At 40.6% G+C, this 15,215-nt stretch overlaps 1 protein-coding gene across 1 annotated transcript; it reads left to right on the forward strand.

Annotated features, from left to right (window-relative positions):
• Positions 1-13,886: 13,886 nt before the first annotated feature.
• LOC132378634 (regulator of G-protein signaling 9-binding protein B-like) lies at positions 13,887-14,651 on the forward strand. Its single transcript, XM_059945751.1, has one exon. The coding sequence runs from the start codon at positions 13,887-13,889 to the stop codon at positions 14,649-14,651; it is 765 nt and encodes a 254-aa protein (XP_059801734.1).
• Positions 14,652-15,215: the final 564 nt, after the last annotated feature.

Below are 15,215 nucleotides of genomic sequence, written 5' to 3' on the forward strand. Positions count from 1 at the left end.
GTCATTTCTTGCTTTATTTATATATAGATATATATATAAGAATCAGGTTTATTATCACTGAAAAGTGTCATGAACTTTTTTAACTTAGCAGCAGCAGGTCAATGCAATACATAATATAGAAGAAGAAGTACTATATATTTTAAAAATGAGGTAGTGTTCATGGGTTCAATGTCCACTTAGGAAATGTCCTAAGGTGTGTATATTTCTGTGATTAAATAGCAATTTAAAAGGTGTGTATGCAAGGACTTCTGTCCCCAAAATGACAAGGAACAGCATTTGCTCTGGAGCTGCTTTTCTGCAACACCACTTCTTGTTACAAATCATAAAGGAGCCTTTTCTGAAACTGATAAAATATACCTTAGAAATGTAGGCTGCAATCTTTCTGAGACCTTAAATTTTTTTAAGGTAAAAAATGTTGCTGTAGTTCCATTAAGAAATTAGTAAAGAATTTTGGTGAAAATATGTGGTTAATGAGTTAAGCTATCACTGGAATAATATCTAGCTGCCTTGCTTGAAATTTTTGCTCAGGGAAATGACAGTCAAGCCAAGAATCTTGATCATGGCCGTAACAGTCAAGAAAACAATGAGTTATATAATCACTGATTTCCACTACTCACTTGTTCGGCCCCGACTAAAAAAGATGTTTTAGCTGGAAAGAATTGTCTAGTCTTTTAACTCCAAGATCAGCACCAATCAAAGGACATCAAAATAGATTGCAATTATTGGAGGAGTAGAAAGAAGCAAAGACAGTAATCTTGTCATTAAGCAGCAATGCTGTTATTATGTTCAACAAAATATCTTTCATAATAAATGGATTTGCCTTGTCAAACCAGTGACAGATACTTTCAATGTCAGGGGCTCAGCTAAGAAGCATGGCATTGTGTTGATTGTATGGCTTATGGCATTTTTAAAAATTTATCTAAGAAAAATCACACTGATAACCAAAGAAATGGGAGCCTGAAGGTGAGAATTTATCTGGCAGCTCTTCACTCTTTTTGTAAGATTACTATCCTATTTATACTTCATGGATTTCCTTAAGGGCTTCTCCTGAGCCGTAAGTTATTGAATCAGTTCTAAATTGACTTTAGTTCATTTCCCATCAGCAGTCTTTAAAATGACCTCGTAGACTGCACATAGTTTTGACAAATACAAAGAGAAAGAATCAGAAAACCTTAAGTGCCCTTCTGAATGTCTCCAGCAAAAATAAATCCCAGGAACTAAAGCCTAGCAAAGTTGGTTTCACATTACACAAGCTGAAATTCACGTGCATAAAACAATGGTTATCATTGGTTTTACCATGAGTGTACAGATTAATAATATTTCAGACCTTTCCAAACAAAACTAATGGTTGCTGCTTAGCTCAAGAATATTCAAATTAATTCATTTGGTAAGTTCCCTATTTTAAAATTTAATTTGTGTTGTTCTCGTTTTAATGTTTGCCTTTTCCAATAGTGTAACACTCAGTACAAATGCTAATCTAGAGCTATAAAATTTTGACATAGCAGGAAAAACAAACAATACACAAGTTTTACATGAAAGAACACAATGAGAGCAAAAGAATGTCCATTGTGGGCAACATCAGTACATTAGTACAAATCAGTACATGGTGATGAGGCGTACGAATGAGAGATAGTTCAGCTTGTTGAGTGGTATCGCAGCAACAACCTTGCACTCAAAGTCAGTAAGACTAAGGAATTGATTGTGGATATCAGATAGGGTAAATCCAGGGAACACACTAGTTCTCAGTGAGAGATCAGAAGTGGAATGGGAGAGCAGTTTCAAGCTCCAGGGGGTCAACATTTCTGAGGATCTATTCTGAGCCTAATATGTTGAAGCAATTATGAAGAAGTTGTGACAGCAGCTTTCTTTCATTAGGAGTTTGAGGAGAACTGGAATGCCACCAAAGGCAATCGCAGATTTCTACAGATGCACTGTGGAGAGCATTCTAACAGCTGCATCACCATCTAGTCTGTATACAGCCTTAGGAAGAAAGCAAATAAGAATACAAGAAGTGTGTGTGTGTGTGTGTGTGCTTATAAAAGTCAGTGATTTTCATATGCACCGTGGGGTTTGTGCATCACCTGTGTGTGACCAGATCAACACAATTTGAAATACCGCACTTCATTAACACATTTTCCATATACGTTTGGGACTGGACCTGCTATAGGTATTTTAAGCAGCTTCAAAAATAAATGCCTTGTAAGAAGAAATAGGGATGCAGTTGGTTAGTTCATCTCTGGTGTTTAGAAATGGGCAGTATAATCAGAATCAGGTTTATTATCACCAGCATGTGACGTGAAATTTGTTAACTTATTAGCAGTAGTTCAATGCAATACATAATCTAGCAGAGAGAAAAAAATAATAAATAAAATAAAGCATAATAGTAATAATAAATAAACAAGTAATAATAAATAAACAATTACATATATTGAATAGATTTTAAAGACATGCAAAAACAGAAATAGTGTATATTAAAAAAAGTGAGGTAGTGTCCACTTAGGAATCAGATGGCAGAGGAAAAGAAGCTGTTCCTGAATCACTGAGTGTGTGCCTTCAGGCTTCTGTACCTCCTAACTGATGGTAACACTGTGAGAAGGGCATGCCCTGGGTCCTGGGTAATCACCCGTCCCGGGAACAGTTGAGTCCTGGGTTGGACGAACTGCTTACCTCAGGAAGGTGAAACATCTCCCATAGCCTCTCCTTTCCAGGTGTAGTGATTGCCGCTGGACCGTTACTTGACTTTTGCCATGCAGGGGTCACTCTCCTACACTGCTGTGCCCATAGCAACGCCTTCATGCGGTGTCCCTGTTTTTACTGAATTTGCTATGTCATGGCATGACCGAGTGTCCAGCAGTATAACTGAGTGGGCAGACTGGGCTCAACAGCCTTGGTTGGCAGCCAGCCTAGGAGAAGGGTAACTCCAATTCCAAACCCAGGTAGATGGGACTCGTTAGCCTTGCCAGGCAGTCTGTCTAGACAAAGGAAAACTCCGATACTCAACCTATTGCTTTGTGGTCGCCACAGCTCGCTGTGCCGTTGTGGAACGTCCCCTGGCCTAAAGAATAGAATCAATCAGTCGACGCACACTATAAACGTATGCAGTGCTGGCAGGAAGAATAGTCCTACAGAGATGAAGACATTCCCTCCTGATCATGGCAAGCAAAGAACCACCCATCTTCAGTACTGCATACTAATCACCTGCTGTTCGAATATTGTCTACACTGGAAGTCTGTGTAGATACAGTTGGAAATATCAATACCCAATATGTAACAACTTATATCCTGCCCAACAAACCACTTGAGGCTTTGTTACAACGGCCCAAGTTTCCTTGAACAAAGTTCCCTGCAGTACCCTCTCAGTTTCCCATTCCTCCAAGCTTGCTTTCTGTGGATTTGAAAGGTGGACCTTGTTGATTCATGTGATCCTGAAGCCATGTGCAATGTTATCAGATGTAAGTGACTGGCCAGAGCATGGCCTGACAGCAGACTCCTTTGAAAACCTTTGACAAGTGGCAAAATCTTATCCCCAGCTCAGTCATCTGTCAGAATAATTAGTCTTTCAAAGTTTTGGAATCATTGAAATGTAAAATCATAATTAAATATTAAATTAACAACCAAATAAAATATATAAAAGATTTGAGTTTCTAAAGGGTCAAATTGACTCAATATACCTAAGTAAGAAGAAGAACAAGAATAGCCCTTAACTTGGCAGCGGGGTTATCAGGGCACTGTCATAACAGTGTTTCCCTAGCAAGCTATTCTTGTTTTTACGAGGCCGAGTTGCTAGCTTAACGCTCAATTCCCTAAGAAAATTATTGAACAAAATATAAATATTTTCCAAAACATTATGCTTATTTTTCTGCAGCCTGACAATCTGCATTCAGATGCATGGATTCTTAGAGTATAGAACAAACCACACTGGAGAGACCATTCAGTCAACAATGTTGTGCTGGTTGTGATGCTAATTTATAAAAAATGTCCTCTTCGCTTTGTATCACCCACCTCCTTCCGTTCCTTTCATATTCATGCATCTATCTAAAAGCCTCTTAAAGCCCCCAAACTGTCTGCTTCCACTACTCCAGATCCTACCACTCTCTGCATAAAAACTTTCTCCTCATATTGCCTCTAAACTTCCCCCTTCTACCTTAAACGCATGTCCCCTGGTGTTTCACATTTCTACCCTGGGGAACAGCTCCTGACTCTTTATCCTACCTATGCTAATCATAATTTTAAAAACCTCTTTCAGGTCTCCCCTCAGCTTCAGATGCTTTAGAGAAAATAACCCAAATTTGTCCAACCTTTCCTTAGTGTTTATATACTCCAGACAGCATTCTGGTAAACCTCCTCTGCACCCTTACCACAATCGTGGCATCCTTCCTATAATGCAGCAACCACAATTGTACACAATAAATATGGTCTGATGAAAGTTTTATATAGCCTCAACATGACTTACTTACTCTTATACTCAACACCCCTACTAGTGAAGGCAACATGCCATTTGCCTTCTTATCCACTTGCATAGCCACTTTCAGTGAACTATGGACCTGAACTCCAAGATCCCTCTGTATTGTACCTCAATGCAGGGAAGGAAACTACCACTAACTGTATGCGTTCTCCTGCTATTTGGCCTCCCAGAGTACAGCATCCCACACTTGTGTTTTTTCTCCCTCTTGCTATTTTGAATGTATGTTATGCACCTGAGCTGTCTTGTTTGACTATATCCATGTATGGTCGGAATGATAATTAAATTTGATTTGATTTGATTTGCCTGGACTAAACTCTAATTGCCACTTCTCTGCCCTTATTTGTAACCCTCTATATTCCTTGATAGTCCTTTACTCTGTCCATAACTCCTTTAGTTTTGGTTTTACCACAAACTTGGTAATCCACCTATCTCCATTTCCATCCAAATCATTACTCTATATCACTAACAACAGAGTTCCCAGCACCAATGGTTGTGGAACACCACTGATTGTGGACCTCCAGCCAGAATAATAGACTCCAATCTTCACACTTTGTCTTCCATGATTAAGCTAGATCCAAATCCAAAATTATCCAAATCACCCTGGGTCCCATCCACCTTGAATCAACCTACCATATGGTTTTTTTAATCAAATACCTGATCAAAGTCTATGTAAATAACATCCAATGCCTTATCCTCATCAACCACCTTTGTCACCTCCTCAAGAAATTTTCATCAAGTTTGTAATACCCTGCACAAAGTCATAATGACAGGTCCCTGTAAAAAAATCCCTCAGACAGCTGCAGCTGATTCAGAACACTGCTGCCAGAGTCTTGACTATGACCAAGACAGTAGAACACATCACCCCAGTTCTCAGATCACTACACTGGCTTCCTGTCCATCAGAGGATTGACTTTAAACTGTTACTATTGGTTTATAAAGCACCGAATGGTCTCGGGCCAAAATACATCCCCAATCTTCTGCTGCATTGTGAACCTTCCCGAGATCTCAGGCCGTCTGGGGCGGGTCTACTTACCGTCCCCAGAGTCAAAACTAAACATGGTGAAGCAGCTTTTAGTTACTACTCTCCACATATCTGGAACAACCTTCCAGAGAATCTGAAGTCTGCCCCAAGTTTAAGCTCTTTTAAATCGAGGCTTAAAATTTTCTTTTCACAATAGCTATTAATTAGAATCTCCTGCACTGTAACTTTTTAAAATCTATTTATCATATCTATTTTTGTGTGATTTTATTCTCTTTTAAGTTGTCTGAAATGTGATATTTGATTTTTATATCTTGGTCTATGTAAAGCACTTTGAACTGCCTTGTGTTTGAAAAGTGCTACACAAATAAACTTGTCTTGCCTTATGTAGGTCATGCCTTTTCAAATGCTCTTAAATCCTATCCCTCAGTATCCTCTCCAATAACTTCTCTTCTACTGATATGAGGCTCAACGGCTTATATTCACCTGGATCCTCCCTATTTCCTCTCTTGAATGTTGTTTATCATTCCCTCCAAAAACTCACTTCTAACTGTATCATTTATAGTAGTTTAATCAATAAACAATAGGTGCAGGAGTAAGCCATTTGGCTCTTCGAGCCAGCACCGCATTCAATGTGATCATGGCTGATCATCCACAATCAGTACCCCGTTCCTGCCACCTCCCCATATCCCTTGACTCCGCTATCTTGAAGAGCTCTATCTAACCCTTTCTTGAAAGCATCTAGAGAATTGGCCTCCACTGCCTTCTGAGGCAGAGCATTCCATAGATCCACAACTCTCTGGGTGAAAAAGCTTTTCCTCAACTCCATTCTAAATGGCCTACCCCTTATTCTTAAACTGTGGCCTCTGGTTCTGGACTCCTCCAACATCGGGAAAATGTTTCCTGCCTCTAGCGTGTCCAATCCCTTAATAATCTTATATGTTTCAATCAGATCCCCTCTCATCCTTCTAAATTCCAGTGTATACAAGCCCAGTCACTCCAATCTTTCAACATATAACAGTCCTGCCATCCTGGGAATCAACCTCGTGAACCTACGCTGCACTCCCTCAATAGCAAGAATTTCCTTCCTCAAATTTGGAGACCAAAACTGAACACAATACTCCAGGTGTGGTCTCACCAGGGCCCTGTACAACTGCAGAAGGACCTCTTTGCTCCTATACTCAACTCCCCTTGTTATGAAGGCCAACATGCCATTAGCTTTCTTCACTGCCTGCTGTACCTGCATGCTTACTTTCAGTGACTGATGTACAAGAACACCCACATTTTGTTGTACTTCCCCTTTTCCTAACCTGTCACCATTCAGATAGTAATCTGTCTTCCTGTTCTTGCCACCAAAGTGGATAACCTCACATTTATCCACATTAAACTGCATCTGCCCACTCACCAACCTGTCCAAGTCACCCTGCATTCTCCTAACATCCTCCTCATATTTCACACTGCCACCCAGCTTTGTGTCATCTGCAAATTTGTTAATGTTACTTTTAATCCCTTCACCTAAATCATTAATGTATATTGTAAATAGCTGTAGTCCCAGCACCAAGCCTTGTGGTACGTCACTAATCACTGCCTGCCATTCTGAAAAGGACCTGTTAATCCCTATTATTTGTTTCCTGTCTGCCAACCGATTTTCTATCCATGTTAATACTCCACCTCTAATACCATGTGCTCTAATTTTGCCCACTAATCTCCTATGTGGGACCTTATCAAAGGCTTTCTAAAAGTCCAGGAACACTACATCCACTGGCTCTCCCTTGTCCATTTTCATAGTTACATCCTCAAAAAATTCCAGAAGATTAGTCAGGCATGATTTTCCCTTCATAAATCCATGCTGACTCGGACTGATCCTTCTACTGCTATCCAAATGTGTCGTTATTTCATCTTTTATAATTGACTCCAGGATCTTCCCCACCACTGATGTCAGGCTAACTGGTCTATAATTCCCTGTTTTCTCTCTCCCTCCTTTCTTAAAAAGTGGGATAACATTAGCTACCGTCCAGTCCTCAGAAACAGATCTATAGTTACCAGTGATTACCAATGTGTCCACAATTTCTAGAGCCACCTCCTTAAGTACCCTGGGATGCAGACCATTAGGCTCTGGGGACTTATCAGCCTTCAGTTCCATCAGTCTACCCAACACCATTTTTTGCCTAATGTGAATTTCCTTCAGTTCCTCTGTTACCCTAGGTCCTCTGGCCACTATTACATCTGGGAGATTATTTGTGTGTTCCCTAGTGAAGACAGATCCAAAGTACCTGTTTTAAATAAATAAATTCGACCATAATAATTTAACCATTCCCTTGGTAGAAATTAATTGTAATATAACCTATTCCAGCTCTTCTGTGACATCTACGCTTTTCCAATTCTGGCCACATGGGCATCCCCAGTTTCTGTTCCTTTGCCGTCAGCTGCTTGGGCCTGATTCAGGAGATTTCTTGCTAAATTTTTCTCCATTTCTACTTCTCCATTCCCCTTGAAAACCTTTCCGTTTGATTAGGTTTTTTGATTAAGTCTGTCATTTTCTAGTTTTGTGGTTGAGCTCTGTTTGAAGCCTGATGTGAGATTTTATTATGCTAAAGGAACTATACAAATGCAAGTTGTTATGGTAAGAAAAAAATAATGAATATGTCTCCTCTGGCACAGAGCAGACTCCATTTCCTGGATACAAAATGTGCTGTGGCTTGCCGATTAATTCATATTGAACAGGTTGTTATTATAATTGAGTTCTGGTTCTTTCTTCCACATGTCTTTGTTAATATAGATCCAATCAAGCTGAGTGATCATACCTTCCTAATTAACACAACAGCAACATGTTACATTATCCTGGGGTTTATGTATTGCTTTGACACCTGTGCCATTCAGGGAATGATACGATTAGAAGCATAAGCTTTTGTGTTTGCGCTTTCAGCAAAAGTCTTTGTTCATCAGGTGCACTGATAGGCAACTTTGGCACGTGCATTCCCTGATTTTCCTTTCATTAAAATTAATGAATTGTATTCCTGTAAGGTTTATGCCCCAATCCCCAATGGTTAAGGGACAATGCAGCACAATGGAAGGCTGCCACAGCAACCTATTTTTAACATGCTATATACAAAACTAATCTTACTTTACAACCCCCCCCCCCCAAAATCTTACACTTAATTCAAAGTTCAAAGTAAATGCATTATCAAGGAACATATATGTCACCATATACAACCCTGAGATCCATTTTCTTGCGGGCATATTTAACAAATCTATGGGATAGTAACCATTAGCAGAATCAATGAAAGATTGCCCAACTTGGGCACTCAACCAGTGTGCAAAAGACAAGAAACTGTGCAAATAAAAAAAGAAAGAAATAATAATAATAAAAAATATGCAATAAATATTGACAACATAGATGAAGAGTGCTTGAAAGTGAGTCTATTGGTTGTGGAAATGTTTCAATGATAGGGCAAGTGAAGTTCAGTGAAGTTAGTCCCTCTGGTTCAAGAGCCTGATGGTTGAGGTAACTGTTCCTGGACGTGGTGGTGTGAGCCCTGAGGTTCCTGTATGTTCTTTCTGATGGCAGCAGCAAGAAGAGAGCATATCCTGGGTAGTGGGGGTCCCTGATGATAGATGCTGCTTTCTGTTTCATGTAAATGTACTCAATGGTGAGGAGGGCTTTACCCAGGAGGGACTGGGTCACATCCACTGCTTTTGGTAAGATTTTCTGTTTGTGTTGCCTTTAAGGCATTTGTTTAGTTTATTATATTTTCGCTTTAGTAATTCGTTTGTTATCGTTTTCTAGTTAAAGTTAAGGTTATTTAAAGTAAATTTGTTGTCTGTGATATATCGCGGTTACGCCGCGTCTTGTGGGAAAATACCGGTTTGGAGAAACGGGAAGGAGGAGGCTTATGTGTGTGCAGGATCAGCATGAGAAAAGTTTTCTTTCTACACACTAGAAACATCAATGAAGCAATGCCTTTTCACCATACGTTAATGTGGAAGAGTGAACAGTAAACGGTTAATCTTACTGGGACCGCCTCATTGACTGGTTTATGCTTGGTGTTTAGTTCAGAGTTCTTTTACACCTGTGCGAGAACACTACACCGTTCAAGGGCATTGGTGTTTCCATACCAGGTTGTGATGCAGCCAGTCAATATACTCTCCACTACGCAGATTGTCAAAGTTTCAGATGCCAAGCTGAATCTCCGTGAACTCCTGAGGAAGTAGAGGTGCCGCTGTACTTTCTTCGTAATTGCACTTACCTGCTGGGCCCAGGACAGGTCCTCTGAAATGATAACACTGAGGAATTTAAAGTTGCTGACCCTCTCCATCTTTGATCATCCGATGAGGACTGGCTCATGGACCTCCAGCTTCCTGCTACTGAAGTCAATAATAAGCTCCTTGGTTTTGCTGACATTGAATGAGAGGTTGTTGTTGTGGCACCACTCAGCTGGGATTTCAATCTCCCTTCTGCATGTTGATTCATCACCACCTTTGATTTGGCCTATGGTAGTGGTGTCATCAGCAAACTTGAAAATGGAATTGCATCTATAACACTCTCCATAAATTCTGCTTAGCACACAGTCTAATCTTGAAAAGGAAGTCTGCGTATTTTTAATTTCTGTACAAGAATATTTGTAATCATAAAGGATATTAATGTTTTAATTTATTTTTTAATATGTGATATCTTAGTTACTACTTTAATCAAATCTCTGTGTTCCTACCTATATTTAAGACTCTACATTATATTTAAAAAGACAGAACTGCTTCCTAACATCTCATCTCTGAGAGTACTAGGATTGGATACTCTGCCAGTCACTTTCAAGAAGTGACAACTGATAACAGTTGGTGATGCAGGCTCCATCTGCAAAGATTCTTTCTCATGGAACATTCTGAAATTAGCAAGAAGCACTATCCCAGTGAAGTGATTTTTTTGTGATATTAGTTTCCAAAAAATGTCAATGGTCCATACATTGTGCGCTGGAGTAGAAAAGCTGCAAATATTAGACCTTTTCATTATGTGAGAGTCAATTATGTTCTCCAATGTAATGTGCCAGTTTAAACTCTTGCAGAGTGATTCAGTAGGGATGGCAGTGAACCATTAGGATCTAGGGCGTAGCTAGCAGTTAAAGAAGTACTCATATTGTGCTGCCCAACCACTTGTATGTCCTGGACACTATGCAAAGGGCAGATACAGCTGATTCTCTCTACCTGGGAGGCACCTGGAAAGGTGCTGCAAGCCCTCAGCAGGAAGAGAAATTTAGGTGGATACTGATGAGGCTGCACTTGCCAGCCTTTGAGATGAGTCAAATCCTATTCATTTTATTTTAAAATTACTAAAATTGCTGCAAATCCTTGGTGTACGCATCACTGAGAATCTCACTTGATTTGTACACACCGGCTGTGTGGTGACAAAAGCACAACAGCACCTCTTTCACTTCAGACAGTTGAAGAAGTTTTGTATGGGCTCCAAAATCCTAAGAACTTTCTACAGGAGCACATTTGAGAGCATCCTGACTGGCTGCATCAATGTCTGGTATGGGAACTGTACTTCCCTCAATCGCAGGACTCTGCAGAGAGTGGTGCGGACAGCCCAGCGCATCTGTAGAAGTGAACTTCCCACTATTCAGGGCATTTACAGAGACAGGTGTGTAAAAAGAGCCCAAAGGATCATTGGGGACCCAGGTCACCACAACCACAAACTGTTCCAGCTGCTACCATCTGGGAAATGGTACCGCAGCATAAAAGCCAGGACCAACAGGTTCCGGGACAGCTTCTTCCATCTGGCCATCAGACCGATTAACTCACGCTGATACAGTTGCACTTCTGTTACATTGACATGTTGTTGTACAAACTATTTATTATAGATTACTATAAATTGTACATTGCACATTTAGATGGAGACTTAACGCAAAAATTTTTACTCTTCATCTATGTGAAGGATGTAAGAAATAAAGTCAATTCAATTAAATTCATATTGTTCAATAGCTGTGGGTCCATATACATCATGCTTGTGTTTATTTGCTTGGCCACCCCTTTCCACAACCAGACAACTTCAACTGATGTATATGTTGAAGGGTCATTGATTAGAACATTCCCTCTCTTGAAAGAATAGGATGGTCAATTCAAAGATAGAAAAATGGAAAACATGCAGACTTTTGGAAAATTTACAATGCAAGGTTTGAATGAATTTATGTCTGTCCTTGTGAAGCACTTTTAAGGATCTGCATTACAGAAAGTTTTTCCCTTTATATTTGTAACAGATATAAAGGGAAAAAGTCAAAAATGTGGACTTAAGTTTGTGAGTATGGAAGGCAAGGGTGACACATTTACAATCAATCACATTCAGCCAGAAATGCAAAGTCAGTTGGGCTCCTCCAGAGATTTGCACCATCACAGAACCTAGCCTTTAGCTAATTTGATTCATTTCACATGATTTCAAGAATTGGCTGAGAGCATTGGGATCAGAGAACATTACAGCTGTAGCGCTGACAGCTTACATACCATAATTATCTGCATTTCTAGCCGAAACATTCTGGCATTACTACAACACTGATGCACACCTGGCATAGTTGAAAATTAACCATATACAAAAAGTTCACTAAAAGCTGATCAAATCCAATCCAACTATTTACCCCAACTCACTCTATTCTCAATCATCATCAAAATTATGAAGGTGGTGATGGACAGTCCTACCAACAACACATTCTCCCTAGAAATTATCTCACCAAGTGCCCAGTTTTGGTTAAGCCAGAACCTCTCAGTACCAGACCTTATTGTAACCTTGGTCCTAACCTGTACTAAAAAAGTAAGATTTTAAAATAAATGGTAATTAATTAAATTGACGAAGATTCCAGAGGTGAGGGGAGAATCCTAGCATTGATACAAATGCATTGTCTGGCAGAGTACAGCTTGACAAAGAACAGGTAAAACTAAAGTCAAATATGTGCCTTGAGGAGGTACAGGATCCTGAAGGCACACACTCAACAATTCAAAAACAGCTTCTTCCCTCAGCCATCTGACTTCTAAATGGGTATTGAACCCACGAACGCTACCTCACTACTTTTTTGCACTGTTTATTTAATTGAACTTATACATACACTTCTTACTGTCATTCACAGTTTTTATTATAATGCATTGCAATGTATTGCTGCTGCATAGCAATAAAATTCACAACACATGCTGATGATCCTAAACCTGATTCCGATTCTGAATAAGAATTATATTGGAAACATGCCAATTGTTGGAATCTCATTTTGAATGTAAAAATCTTAAAGCCAGAAATGCTGAAATTTTGAAAGAAACATTAAAAATGCTGGTGAAACCTAATGAACCTGAAACTAACTCTGTTCCTTTCTTCATAGACACTAGCTTATCTGCTGAGTATTTCTACCATTTTCTTTTCTTTATTTTTCACTCAAAGGAGAATAGTTCTGGTTGTAGAGGTTATTCATTCCAATCCATGGACATAATTTCAGGAGGTCCATTGGACCTGTGTCCTGAGCCCAACTCTCTTCAACTGGTCCTTCTTCCACCAGAAAATCAGAAGTGGGGATATCCCACAGATCCCATATAAACCTCTCACCCCTTATCCTAACCCTACGCCTGCCAGCTTGAGACACCACTGTGTTTGCCTATTCCCTGCCCTATCTCCCTCTCTTACAATTTTGTGTCCTTCACTGGGCGGGGGTGGTGGAGTTACACCTAAAATTTATGCCCAAATCTTCCTTGCCTATGACCAATTGACTTTGTTTGGATAGAAAAGTGGAGAGAATCTCAGATCACAATGTATTTCTGCCTTTGAAGCTGGACTGTGATTTAAACACTATTCTATTAATAGAATATAAAAAATAACTGGGAAAACTGTAAATGCAATTTTCCAACGTAAAGGTCAATTGCTGTTATTCAAGACTAATTACTTTTTTTGCACTTGTTTATATTCCTGAATGCATTGCAAACTTCGGGTCAATTGTGAGGAATTGGGATAGTTCCTGTGACAAAATGGTGAAGGTTAGACCATGGACAAGCGCTGGGGTGCCGAGGAACACCTTCCTCGCTAGGGCAAAGCCACAAAGAACCACATGCATAGGAAGGTTATAACTCCCATCCGTGCAGCCTGCGTCACTAGATGTGCTGTAATCTCGGAGATCGATTTGAACACCGAATAGCTCCGACACAAAAGGGACATTAACGAAGGTTGGCGACGCTTATTGGCGCTTGTAGTTTTCGAGTCGGTAAAAAAAAGACGTCGGGAGGAAATAAATGTGGATTAAATGTGCAGCTGAGGGGAATTCATATCTGCGCTGAGAAGTTTGCGGGATTCACGCCCAGTGCTGGTGGAACGCGGGCTGGGCGAGAGAACGGCAAACGGCTGGGGATTACACTGGGAAAGGCGGATGTTTCATTACTGGCAAGCCCGTCGGCTATTTCGCTCTAGCTGGTGACAAAAACGGGACCTATGCCGATCCAGAACATTAAGGTGGCAGATGAAGGCACGGCGGGTTCAGCCAAGGCGAGGGATGACTGCAGAGCTCTGGTGGACTCACTGAACAAGGTGACGGGGTGTTACAGGCACCTGGCGATTGGCATCGGAGGGTCGGCGGATTCCGCCGGCCTGAGGGATGAGCTGAGGAAAACCAGGGAAAAGACCCAAGACCTGGCCGTGACCATCAGGAACAAGCTGACGGCGGTGCTTCGGGACAAGAACCTGGGTAAAGAGGAGAGAGCGGAGATGGAGCGCCTGTGGGTCATATTCTGCTCCAGTCTGGAATTATTTCAGGTGGACATGTGCAAGGTGTTGGAATTGGGACAGGGCTTTGCCTTGGCCGGGACAGAGAGACCTCTGATTCAGACTGGAATGTCCGGAGGTACTTCGGAGGTGGCAGCCCGGGCGCTAAGCGTGCAAAACATAGTGCACGACACAGCCCTGGACGTGTCGAGCCTGGAGCAGAGGGATCTGCAAGAGCAGATCGAGAAGGTGGACAGGATGGTGGAGAACATGGAGATGAAGGTCAACGTGCTCAGGTGGACGGTGGAAGCCAAGGGAGACGCGTACCACTCGGTGCTGAGCAACGACACCTCCTCGGTAGCCCTGCTGTCGGTGGACGAGGAGGTGCGTGGCTGGTGGTGCTGTCATCGGAGCAAATGTCTTACATCCATGCTCCTCTGCACGGCGGCTCTGGCCGCTGTCGTGCTATCGGTCTGCGCTGCTAGCATTGCCTAACTGGTCTTACCCCACTGCGAAGATGTACCACCGAGTCGGTCGGTCGAACGAGCTAAACTTCCGATACCATGACGGGGAACCGACCACGGAGCAGGAAACAAGGCAAACTTTCATGTTAAAAGAAGTTGTCTTTAAACCAAAACTAAACCGTGAACTATATGAGGCGTTGGAATTGTTGAATATCCCCCTTCTACGTCGCCGAATATGAAATAAGTCATATTTAATATATTTCATGTCTTTAATGAGCAAGTGATATCAATTTAAAATATGATCAATTTTTTAAAAAATTAATGCAACTGGTTTCTAGCAAGTAAAATGGAAAATTTCTAAGGGAGGAGACTTTTATATGTAAAATACTGATAAATTTTTCCTATAGGTTTGAACCAATAATTATCAAAAAGAACATTGTCAAATTGCTTGATAATATGTAATTTTAAAATGTTTATAGTTGATTTTGAATATAACTTTCCAATTTTTGTCAGTAAAGTGAAAATTAAGAGCAAAATAATTTATCTGTTGGTTTTAGTCAAAAAATACTGGTAAATGATGTAAATAAAGAAAATT

This window comes from Hypanus sabinus, chromosome 20 (assembly GCF_030144855.1).
Source record: "Hypanus sabinus isolate sHypSab1 chromosome 20, sHypSab1.hap1, whole genome shotgun sequence".
Taxonomy (NCBI): domain Eukaryota; kingdom Metazoa; phylum Chordata; class Chondrichthyes; order Myliobatiformes; family Dasyatidae; genus Hypanus; species Hypanus sabinus.

What these genes read in the sequence shown, in the direction of transcription:
- LOC132378634 (XM_059945751.1), top strand. Translation starts at nt 13,887, where the DNA reads ATGCCGATCCAGAACATTAAGGTGGCAGATGAAGGCACGGCGGGTTCA.